This window comes from Rhinichthys klamathensis, unplaced genomic scaffold (assembly GCF_029890125.1).
Source record: "Rhinichthys klamathensis goyatoka isolate OS25496 unplaced genomic scaffold, OSU_Roscu_1.1 h1tg000886l_1, whole genome shotgun sequence".
Taxonomy (NCBI): Eukaryota; Metazoa; Chordata; class Actinopteri; order Cypriniformes; family Leuciscidae; genus Rhinichthys; species Rhinichthys klamathensis.
The window spans coordinates 154918-166981 of record NW_026607242.1 but is presented as its reverse complement, the minus strand read 5'-3'; the positions used below and the strand labels follow the sequence as shown (position 1 = coordinate 166981).

At 42.6% G+C, this 12064-nt stretch overlaps 1 protein-coding gene across 1 annotated transcript in view; it reads right to left on the bottom strand.

The window, feature by feature from the left end:
* The window catches only part of chrnb4 (cholinergic receptor, nicotinic, beta 4 (neuronal)), a 28485-nt gene that overhangs the window by 9750 nt on the left and 6671 nt on the right, over positions 1 to 12064 (bottom strand). The window contains exons 3-6 of the mRNA XM_056243991.1: positions 8616 to 8660; positions 7232 to 7341; positions 3050 to 3788; positions 1213 to 1620 (exon numbers count right to left, since the gene is read on the bottom strand). Coding sequence (XP_056099966.1) covers positions 1213 to 1620; positions 3050 to 3788; positions 7232 to 7341; positions 8616 to 8660 — 1302 coding nt within the window. The remainder of the gene's footprint in view (positions 1 to 1212; positions 1621 to 3049; positions 3789 to 7231; positions 7342 to 8615; positions 8661 to 12064) is intronic.

Here is a 12064-nt window from a genome sequence, read left to right as displayed (position 1 = left end):
TTCTGACTTTATAACAAACAATTGCGACTTTACATCACGCAATTCTGACTTTATAACACACAATTGCGACTTTACATCACGCAATTCTGACTTTATAACAATTGCGACTTTATATCACGCATTTTTTACTTTATAACACACAATTGCGACTTTACATCATGCAATTCTGACTTTATAACACACAATTGCGACTTTACATCACGCAATTCTGACTTTATAACACACAATTGCGACTTTATATCACGCAATTCTGACTTTATAACTCGCAATTGCGACTTTATATCACGCAATTCTGACTTTATAACAAACAATTGCGACTTTACATCACGCAATTCTGACTTTATAACACACAATTGCGACTTTATATCACGCAATTCTGACTTTATAACAATTGCGACTTTATATCACGCAATTCTGACTTTATAACTCGCAATTGCGACTTTATATCACGCAATTCTGACTTTATAACAAACAATTGCGACTTTACATCACGCAATTCTGACTTTATAACACACAATTGCGACTTTATATCACGCAATTCTGACTTTATAACTCGCAATTGCGACTTTATATCACGCAATTCTGACTTTATAACAAACAATTGCGACTTTACATCACGCAATTCTGACTTTATAACAAACAATTGCGACTTTACATCACGCAATTCTGACTTTATAACTCGCAATTGCGACTTTATATCACGCAATTCTGACTTTATAACAAACAATTGCGACTTTACATCACGCAATTCTGACTTTATAACACACAATTGCGACTTTATATCACGCATTTTTGACTTTATAACACAATTGCAACTTTATATCACGCAATTCTGACTTTATAACTCGCAATTGCGACTTTATATCACGCAATTCTGTAAACTCGCAATTGTGTGAAAAAAGTTGCAATTACCTTTTTTATTTTTCATTCTGTGGCGGAAACAAGCTTCCATAGTTTTCACCATCGATAATAATAATAAATGTTTCTTGAGCATCAAATCATCATATTAGACACTGAAGACTGGACTATATATTTACTATTTACTATAAATTCTATATAATTTACTTTATATATTCACATAGAAAACAGCTGTTTTACATTCTAATAATATTTTTAAAAATGTACAGCATTTTTGATCAAATAAATGCAGCCTGGTGAGCAGAAGAGACTTTCTTTAAACAATAATGTATCTGGGAAGAGAAAGTCACTCACGCTTTGATCATCATCATTTCCCATCATGTGATCGGCCACGTAGCGAACGCCATCGACAGCCTCCTGAACCTCAGATCCCCAGTCTGCAGCCGACCTGTTCCCCCTCAGGTCCTGTGAGCAGTTCTGTTGTCCCCAGTCTGCAGCCGGCCTGTTCCCCCTCAGGTCCTGTGAGCAGTTCTGTTGTCCCCAGTCTGCAGCCGGCCTGTTCCCCCTCAGGTCCTGTGAGCAGTTCTGTTGTCCACAGGCCCGCGGGTCTCCTCTCCGAGAGCCGGAGCTGTAGTGCGTTTGAGGGCCCTTGTTGTAAAAGTGTCCCGGTGACGAGAGAGTCGAAGCCAGCAGCGCAGACGCAGACGAGGACATGCCGGATTTACCAGCAGCTGCGTATCTGAGACCCAACAGAGACCTGCCCTAGAGGAACAAAAGTATACTTTATTGTATTTGAAATAATTCCCTTTTTCAATAGTACATTGAGTCGCAAATGGGTGTGCTGTTTGATACCAATCTTTAATTTGAAAGTCACGTTTCTAGTATCTATAAAACCACATTCTTCCATCTTGAAAATATATCTAAATGACGTCATATGCTTTTAATGACAAATTCGGAACAGTTAGTTCATGCGTTCATGACATCAAGACTAGATTATTGTAATGCTATAATGGGTGGTTGCCCTGCACGCTTAATAAACAAACTACAGCTGGTCCAAAACGCAGCCGCTCGAATTCTTACCAGAACCAGGAAGTATGTACATTCAAAACTTACTTTAGCTGGACAATAACTTTATTCTAGAGCTGCTGTAAAGCCAAAACAATTTATGTTACTTAAATTTCCTTTTATCGCTGTAAAGCTGCTTTGAAACAATCTATATTGTTAAAAGCGCTATATAAATGAAGGTGACTTGACTACATTGCAAATGTACTAACAAAAATTTTTACTCTTTAAATATATTAATAGTATATTAGCATCATGCTTTTACAGATTTTCAAAATAACACTTTAAAATAATTGTACTTTAGTATATTTTCTAAAAATATATTTTATACTTGAAGTGAAAATTCTGTTTATTTTAAAAAAAGTGTATTTATTTGCACTTTACTTAAAAAAAACATATTTTAGGTATATTTTTGTTGTATATACACAACTGTGTGTTGGAAATTATCATTTCAAAATACATTATAGTATACAATAGTATATTGTACGAAGTATAGCTAAGTAATATTTGTTTATTAATGTGCATTTGTTATTGAAGACAAAGTTACTGACCATGTATATTTACTCAAATATAATACACTTATGGTATATTGCTTGTAAAATAACAATGTCTTTTCTGTTAACCAAATTTTTTTAATCTTCGCTATTGCTTCAATGCAAATGAATAAGCACGCCGTTATTTGTTGCGTAGTGACGTGTGTGTTCAAGTAAGCCAGATATGAGCAGATTCTGCGCAATACGCTGCGTTTAATATATCATGATGACTCACGAATTGAGTATTTGTGCTAAATCTGCGCAGATTTGGCTTACACGAACTTCCCCAGCAAAGTGAGTAAATATAATAAGTTGCCTAGTGATTTGACAGCGTTACCCGCCACTGTTGATTGTTACCCGCATTTGGCGGGTGTTAATTTCAAACCCTGATTAACACACTTGAAGTAAACTGAATTAGTCTGGCTGCACGTATAGAGGTGGAGCTGGGGAAGGAGGAGGTCATCAGTTCCTGAGAAACGCGATAGCTGTGGATAATTCTGAAGGAGCTTATATATGAACACAGTGATAGGCGTCGTATCTTGAAGTATACTGAATGAGTCTGCCTGCAAGTATATTTAGCATATTTTGGTTTGTACCGGGGTGTGGTCAGGCAGACGCCGGCTCCCACGAGTCGCGGTCCCTCGGGGTCTCTGCATGAAGAGCAGCGCTGGGAGCCGGACCAGGAACACCAGCTTGACCCACGCCGGCATGCTGTGTGTGCTCGGGGAACGATGGTGCACGTTCAACACACACACACTCGTGATGATGGAGAACGTGACCAGCACCATAGTGAACATCAGGTACTTCCCAATCAGAGGAACGTCCAGTGAAGTGGGCGGCACGATCTTGGAGATCAGCAGGAGGAATACGGTGAGCGCCAGCAGAACTGAGATGCACAGCGTCATCTTCTCTCCACAGTCTGAAGGAAGGTAGAACACCAGGATGGCCAGCGACGTGATGAGCACGCAGGGGATGATCAGGTTGATCGTGTAGAACAGAGGCTTGCGCCGGATGATGAAGTCGTAGGTCAGGTCCACGTAGGTCGGGTCCAGATCGCTGACCGTCCTCCGGCCCGGCAGAGCCAGAATATCCCACTCTCCACTGGGAGTGAAGTCGTCCATACTGGCCACCGCGGTCTTCAGGACCAGGTCGATCTCGGTGTGATCGTACGTCCAGGACCGGAACTTCAGAGTGCAGTTCTGCTGGTCGAAGGGAAAGTGCTTGACCTCGATCTTACAGGCGCTCTTGTATATGGCGGGGGGAAGCCATGCGATGCTGCCGTTAAACAGGACGATTGCGTTGGTGAAGACCGTCACCTCGTACGTGCCGTCAGCACTGGGGAACACACACAACACAGCAGATGTGTTACAACTGAACGGGCATTTTACTTACAATATTATTACATATATTAAAATGAGTGCTGCGCAACAAGTAATCGCGATTAATCGCATCCAAAATAAAAGTTTGTGTTTACATAATTTATGTGTGTGTGTACTGTGTATAATAATTTTGTATATATAAATACACACATTATTATATTATAATATAATAATTATTATAATGTAATCAGCTGTTCTCTATGTGAATATATAGTATATAAGTGTAATTTATTCCTGTGATCAAAGCTGAATTTTCAGCATCATTACTCCAGTCTTCAGTGTCACATGATCCTTCAGAAATCACTCTAATATGATTTGATGCCCAAGAAACATTTATGATTATTATCAATCAGATTTTTGGGGAAACCATCATACACTACCATTCAAAAGTTTGGGGATTTTATTAATAATAATAATAATTAAAGCTGCAAGCAGCATTTTAGCGGTGTTCAAGCAGTTAAGGCCTTTCAGGCCGTTAAGCACAAAAGCATCAAAATACATTAAGTTTTATGTAGCAAGCATGATTTACCATGATATACTACATTTCAGTGTGATTTTTCATGATTTACCATGTTCCAGTATGATTTACCATGAATCTAACATGATTTTTCCATAGTTTACCTTGATATACCATGTTATAGGATGATTTACCATGATATAGCACATTCTAGAATAATTTACCAGGATTCTAACATGATTTACCTTTTTTACTATGATTTACCATGTTTCTGGCGTTATTTACCATGATTTACCATGTTGATAGCAATTATGTGAAGCATAAGAACAATTGAAGTGATAAACGCTGACAAAATAAGAATGTGTTATAATAGTAATTGTTATATAAGTGATTTTATAGTGTCTATATACAAAAAAAGACTATTAATAAGAAGAGTGGCCAGCAGAGGGCAGTAGAAGACCACTTATTGGCTCACTTTCATTTTAAACTACTTTGTTTCTCCAGTATTCTCCACTGAAGCAAACCATTTTTTTCATGTTAACTCCATAATGCCTGCTTACACACACACACACACACACACACACACACATTTTTGGGATATGTTATTGTGAAAATCATATAAAAAAAGATTAAAAATATCTAATGCTGCTGCTTCATCTAGTGGACAACAGTGCTATTACAGCCTACTTATACAATAGGCCATGTTTTCATATAATTTAATCTACACACGCTCATTCTGATGTAGATAGAGACATTTGGAACTTCAGGAGCCAATGTGACTCAATTGTCACTTCAATAGACGATTTTTGACTAAATGTTATTGTAAATGTTAAAATAATGAATTTATAAAGTCTAAATATTAATTATAGTTGAGTAGTGTGACAAAATGACTTTTTTTAAACAGCAGGGGGCAGTAAAATACCACTTATTGGCTGTTAGCCTTTTTTCAAGCAGTTATAGCTGTTCTTGACCTTTTTTTAAGAAGCTATGAGCATTTATTGAAAAGATATTGCCTTTCGGTCAAGGTTACATATTGAATTGACCCTATTATAGTCATACAAATGAAGAAGTTATACATTTTTCTATAATTATTGTTCTAGAGAGTACAGAGCAATAGATGAATTTTGACAAAATGTGATTGTAAATGTTAAAATAATGATTTAATAAAGTCTAAATATCAATTATATATAAAAATATTAGAGAGTAGTATGATGAAATGACAGCAGGGGGCAGTAAAATACCACTTATTGGCTGTTATAGCCATCCAAGCTGTTATAGCTGTTATAGCCATCCGATTTACACTCTATTATAGCCATCCAAATGAAGTAATTATACCTTTTCTGATAATTATTGATCTAGAGAGTCCAGATAATTGTACTGCACTGGTTTTAAACATTAAGATATGAAAATTATACGATCATAGATGGAAAAGACCATTTACAGCCAATACAGGCAATTTACCATAGGAAATACATGGTTTTAAAGCTTTTCAACAGTTATAGCGCCACCTATTGTCCGATCTCCATGAAACTTTGCATGCTTCTTCACCATGGTATGACACATATGCTCATCAATTTTTGTGAAGTTCTGAGTTTTTATTTATGATTTATAGGCTTTTGAGTGTGTTTTGACACACCCCTTTTATAAATGACCCTGTTATAGCGAAGCAAAGGGCAAAGTTCAACTTTTTTTCGATAATTATTGATCTAGAGTGTCCAGAGAATTGTCCTAGACTGGTCTGGTTCCAATCGGGCGAAAAACCAGGGACTAGTTCGCAAAAGTAGGTTTTTAACATATTCGTGAATATTTAATGAACGGTTTGATTGACAGCAATGGTTCTAGAGGCAAAGTTGTTCAACATGAGGAGATCTATCAAATGATATGCATATTGTGGGGATGTGTGCAACACCACGTGATTACAGAGCCGTAAAACTCGTTAGCGCCAACTAGTGGCCGATTTCTTTCAAAACTCTTACAGACCTCTTGGGCCATGAGTCGAACATGCCCATAGAGTTTCGTTCCGATTGGCCTCCGTTAACCTCGTCTCACAGGTGCTCAAACTTCATTGGCCGATGGCGGCCATGTTTTTTGAGATACGCCAATATCCTTTTACACATACATGGCACCTTGGACCAAGACACTGCATACCAATTTTCAAGTCAATCGGACAAACGGTCAGGTGGCCACACCCCCTTTTATGTTTTTTTAATGTTATAGCGCCACCTAGTGTTAGATCGACGCGTTTTTTTTACTGTGACCCCAAACTGTCCTCATACACAAGTGTGTCAAGTTTGGTGAAGATATCTCATTTACTTCTTGAGTTATAGACGTTTTAGTAAAATAGGCTCCTCCCACAACGTTCATTTTGCGCCCCCTAGCAACCGGAAATCGAAATTTCAACTTTTTTTTGATAATTATTGATATTCAGACTCCAGAGAACATTTCTGCACTGGTTTGGTTCCGATCGGGCGAAAAACCAGGGACTAGTTCGTAAAAGTAGGTTTTGGACAAAACCGGAAATAGCGGAAAAATTTGCATACCGGAAATGAAATCGGAGATATACGTTTTTTAAGTCAAGAGTCCAGCTTTCCAATGATATACGACACTTGAGTCTACGACATAGGGTCTAGGAGTTATGATCACTTTCGCGTTTTTGTTGCTATAGCGCCACCTATGGGCCAATCGGGCTCATACTCTCTCAACCTCTCCTCGATTTCTGTGCTACCTTAATCCCAAATATCAAGTCTCTAGCTCTTACGGTTTGGTCTGCACGATGCGTTTTAGGGCGGAATAATAATAATAATAAAAATCCTTACAATTACAATAGGTTTTCAGCACTTCGTGCTTGAACACCTAATAATAATTTTATTTAGCAAGGATGCAATAGACGGATCTAAAGTGACAGTAAGGATCTAATCAATAAGCTTCAGGTCTTCACTCACTTGTTGTACAGGACTATATCCGGGAGCCAGATGTGTCTGGACGGGATCCGGAGCTTGTCGATTCCCTCGTACTCAGCCGGGTCCCACGACAGACGATAATCATTCCAGTTCTGCAGATTACAGTGATAATCAGTCTTATTATTTCATATATGAGCTTTCCCTCGCTCAGACTAGCCATAATTACACAGCCGGTTATAGAGTCTGGCGAGCGGACGTGAGTGAACACAGAGGACAGATCCCGGACCAGCTGAAGGACACGAGTTCACCAGGCTGTAGCTGAGGAGTGACTGACACTGACCTGAGTTTGATTGACATGTGACTGGCACTGACCTGAGTTTGATTGACATGTGACTGACACTGACCTGAGTTTGATTGACATGTGACTGACACTGACCTGAGTTTGATTGACATGTGACTGACACTGACCTGAGTTTGATTGACATGTGACTGGCACTGACCTGAGTCTGATTGACATGTGACTGACACTGACCTGAGTTTGATTGACATGTGACTGACACTGACCTGAGTTTGATTGACATGTGACTGACACTGACCTGAGTTTGATTGACATGTGACTGACACTGACCTGAGTTTGATTGACATGTGACTGACACTGACGAGTTTGATTGACATGTGACTGACACTGACCTGAGTTTGATTGACATGTGACTGACACTGACCTGAGTTTGATTGACATGTGACTGACACTGACCTGAGTTTGATTGACATGTGACTGGCACTGACCTGAGTTTGATTGACATGTGACTGGCACTGACATGAGTTTGATTGACATGTGACTGACACTGACATGAGTTTGATTGACATGTGACTGACACTGACCTGAGTCTGATTGACATGTGACTGACACTGACATGAGTTTGATTGACATGTGACTGACACTGACCTGAGTCTGATTGACATGTGACTGACACTGACCTGAGTTTGATTGACATGTGACTGGCACTGACCTGAGTTTGATTGACATGTGACTGACACTGACATGAGTTTGATTGACATGTGACTGACACTGACCTGAGTCTGATTGACATGTGACTGACACTGACATGAGTTTGATTGACATGTGACTGACACTGACCTGAGTTTGATTGACATGTGACTGGCACTGACCTGAGTTTGATTGACATGTGACTGACACTGACATGAGTTTGATTGACATGTGACTGACACTGACCTGAGTCTGATTGACATGTGACTGACACTGACATGAGTTTGATTGACATGTGACTGACACTGACCTGAGTCTGATTGACATGTGACTGACACTGACCTGAGTTTGATTGACATGTGACTGGCACTGACCTGAGTTTGATTGACATGTGACTGACACTGACCTGAGTTTGATTGACATGTGACTGACACTGACCTGAGTGAGCCAGACGTTCGTCGTCATGATCTGCTCTCTTTCATTCTGAGGGCAAAGAAATAATAAAGATGACTTTTGAAATAATTGTATAAGTGACAGCTTAGACATAATCATCATATCATCAAAATCATTACCGTACATTTGAACCTGGATTGCAACTAATGTGTTGTGAAAACTGAATTTAGATTATAGATGGAAAACACTAGGACTCATTTCAGATTTTAATTATTTTTTTCCATCACATTCCAAGGCAACATTTCTCATTTTTGTTCAGCTTAACTGTTCCTTGAAATAAAATATAAAAACTTAAACTTAATTTATCATAATTAATTAATTTATTATAACCTGATGTTCTGATGACCTGATGTTCTGAAATACAAATAGTTAAATTTTGTATTTTAGAGAATATTAAAATAAAAAATGTATTAAAAATATTAATAAAAACTACAATTGTATCACAATTATTCTAAAAAAACACTGTTAAATACTCAAATAACTAAAACTAATACTAAAACTAATGAATAACTATTAATAAAAACTATAAAGACATGTTAATAACAAAACTAATAAACACAACAAAATTACTAAAAAAAATCCCCGATCCCCGTGTTGCGTGAGGAGTGTTGCCTGAGGAGTGTTGCGTGAGGAGGAGTGTTGCGTGAGGGGTGTTGCGTGAGGAGGAGTGTTGCGTGAGGAGGAATGTTGCGTGAGGAGTGTTGCGTGAGGAGTGTTGCGTGAGGAGTGTTGCGTGAGGAGGAGTGTTGCGTGAGGAGGAGTGTTGCGTGAGGAGTGTTGCGTGAGGAGTGTTGCGTGAGGAGGAGTGTTGCGTGAGGAGGAGTGTTGCGTGAGGAGGAGTGTTGCGTGAGGGGTGTTGCGTGAGGAGGAGTGTTGCGTGAGGAGTGTTGCGTGAGGAGGAGTGTTGCGTGAGGAGGAGTGTTGCGTGAGGAGGAGTGTTGCGTGAGGAGGAGTGTTGCGTGAGGAGTGTTGCGTGAGGAGTGTTGCGTGAGGAGGAGTGTTGCGTGAGGAGGAGTGTTGCGTGAGGAGGAGTGTTGCGTGAGGGGTGTTGCGTGAGGAGGAGTGTTGCGTGAGGAGGAATGTTGCGTGAGGAGTGTTGCGTGAGGAGTGTTGCGTGAGGAGGAGTGTTGCGTGAGGAGGAGTGTTGCGTGAGGAGGAGTGTTGCGTGAGGAGGAGTGTTGCGTGAGGAGGAGTGTTGCGTGAGGAGGAGTATTGCGTGAGGAGGAGTGTTGCGTGAGGAGTGTTGCGTGAGGAGGAGTGTTGCGTGAGGAGTGTTGCGTGAGGAGTATTGCGTGAGGAGTGTTGCGTGAGGAGGAGTGTTGCGTGAGGAGGAGTGTTGCGTGAGGAGTATTGCGTGAGGAGTGTTGTGTGAGGAGGAGTGCTGCGTTAGGAGTGTTGCGTGAGGAGTATTGCGTGAGGAGTGTTGCGTGAGGAGGAGTGTTACGTGAGGAGGAGTGTTGCGTGAGGAGGAGTGTTGCGTGAGGAGTATTGCGTGAGGAGTGTTGCGTGAGGAGGAGTGTTGCGTGAGGAGTGTTGCGTGAGGAGGAGTGTTGCGTGAGGAGTGTTGCGTGAGGAGGAGTGTTGCGTGAGGAGGAGTGTTGCGTGAGGAGTATTGCGTGAGGAGTGTTGCGTGAGGAGGAGTGTTGCGTGAGGAGTGTTGCGTGAGAAGAAGTGTTGCGTGAGGAGGAGTGTTGCGTGAGGAGGAGTATTGCGTGAGGAGGAGTGTTGCGTGAGGAGTGTTGCGTGAGGAGTGTTGCGTGAGGAGGAGTGTTGCGTGAGGAGTATTGCGTGAGGAGTGTTGCGTGAGGAGGAGTGTTGCGTGAGGACGAGTGTTGCGTGAGGAGTGTTGCGTGAGGAGGAGTATTGCGTGAGGAGTGTTGTGTGAGGAGGAGTGTTGTGTGAGGAGGAGTGTTGCGTGAGGAGGAGTGTTGTGTGAGGAGTGTTGCGTGAGGAGTGTTGTGTGAGGAGTGTTGCGTGAGGAGGAGTGTTGCGTGAGGAGGAGTATTGCGTGAGGAGTGTTGTGTGAGGAGGAGTGTTGTGTGAGGAGGAGTGTTGCGTGAGGAGGAGTGTTGTGTGAGGAGTGTTGCGTGAGGAGTGTTGCGTGAGGAGTATTGCGTGAGGAGTGTTGCGTGAGGAGTGTTGCGTGAGGAGTGTTGCGTGAGGAGTGTTGCGTGAGGAGTGTTGCGTGAGGAGGAGTGTTGCGTGAGGAGGACTGTTGCGTGAGGAGTGTTGCGTGAGGAGTGTTGCGTGAGGAGGAGTGTTGCGTGAGGAGTGTTGCGTGAGGAGTGTTGCGTGAGGAGGAGTGTTGCGTGAGGAGGACTGTTGCGTGAGGAGTATTGCGTGAGGAGTGTTGCGTGAGGAGGAGTGTTGCGTGAGGAGGAGTGTTGCGTGAGGAGTGTTGCGTGAGGAGGAGTATTGCCTGAGGAGTGTTGCGTGAGGAGGAGTGTTGCGTGAGGAGTGTTGTGTGAGGAGTGTTGCGTGAGGAGTGTTTGCTTTAGAAGGAGTGTTGCGTGAGGAGTGTTGCGTGAGGAGGAGTGTTGCGTGAGGAGGAGTGTTGCGTGAGGAGTGTTGCGTGAGGAGTGTTGCGTGAGGAGTGTTGGGTGAGGAGTGTTGGGTGAGGAGGAGTGTTGGGTGAGGAGGAGTGTTGGGTGAGGAGTGTTGTGTGAGGAGTGTTGCGTGAGGAGTGTTGCGTGAGGAGTGTTGCGTGAGGAGGAGTGTTGGGTGAGGAGTGTTGTGTGAGGAGTGTTGCGTGAGGAGTGTTGCGTGAGGAGTGTTGCGTGAGGAGTGTTGCGTGAGGAGGAGTGTTGCGTGATGAGTGTTGCGTGAGGAGGAGTGTTGCGTGAGGAGGAGTGTTGCGTGAGGAGGAGTGTTGCGTGAGGAGTGTTGCGTGAGGAGGAGTGTTGCGTGAGGAGGAGTGTTGCTTGAGGAGGAGTGTTGCGTGAGGAGTGTTGCGTGAGGAGGAGTGTTGGGTGAGGAGGAGTGTTGCGTGAGGAGGAGTGTTGCGTGAGGAGTGTTGCGTGAGGAGGAGTGTTGCGTGAGGAGTGTTGCGTGAGGAGTGTTGCGTGAGGACTGTTGCGTGAGGAGTATTGCGTGAGGAGTATTGCGTGAGGAGTGTTGCATGAGGAGGAGTGTTGCGTGAGGAGTGTTGCGTGAGGAGGAGTGTTGCGTGAGGAGGAGTGTTGCATGAGGAGGAGTGTTGCGTGAGGAGGAGTGTTGCGTGAGGAGGAGTGTTCCGTGAGGAGTGTTGCGTGAGGAGTGTTGCGTGAGGAGGAGTGTTGCGCGAGGAGTGTTGCGTGAGGAGGAGTGTTGGGTGAGGAGGAGTGTTGGGTGAGGAGGAGTGTTGCATGAGGAGGAGTGTTGCGTGAGGAGTGTTGCGCGAGGAGTGTTGCGTGAGGAGTGTTGCGTGAGGAGTATTGCGTGAGGAGTATTGCGTG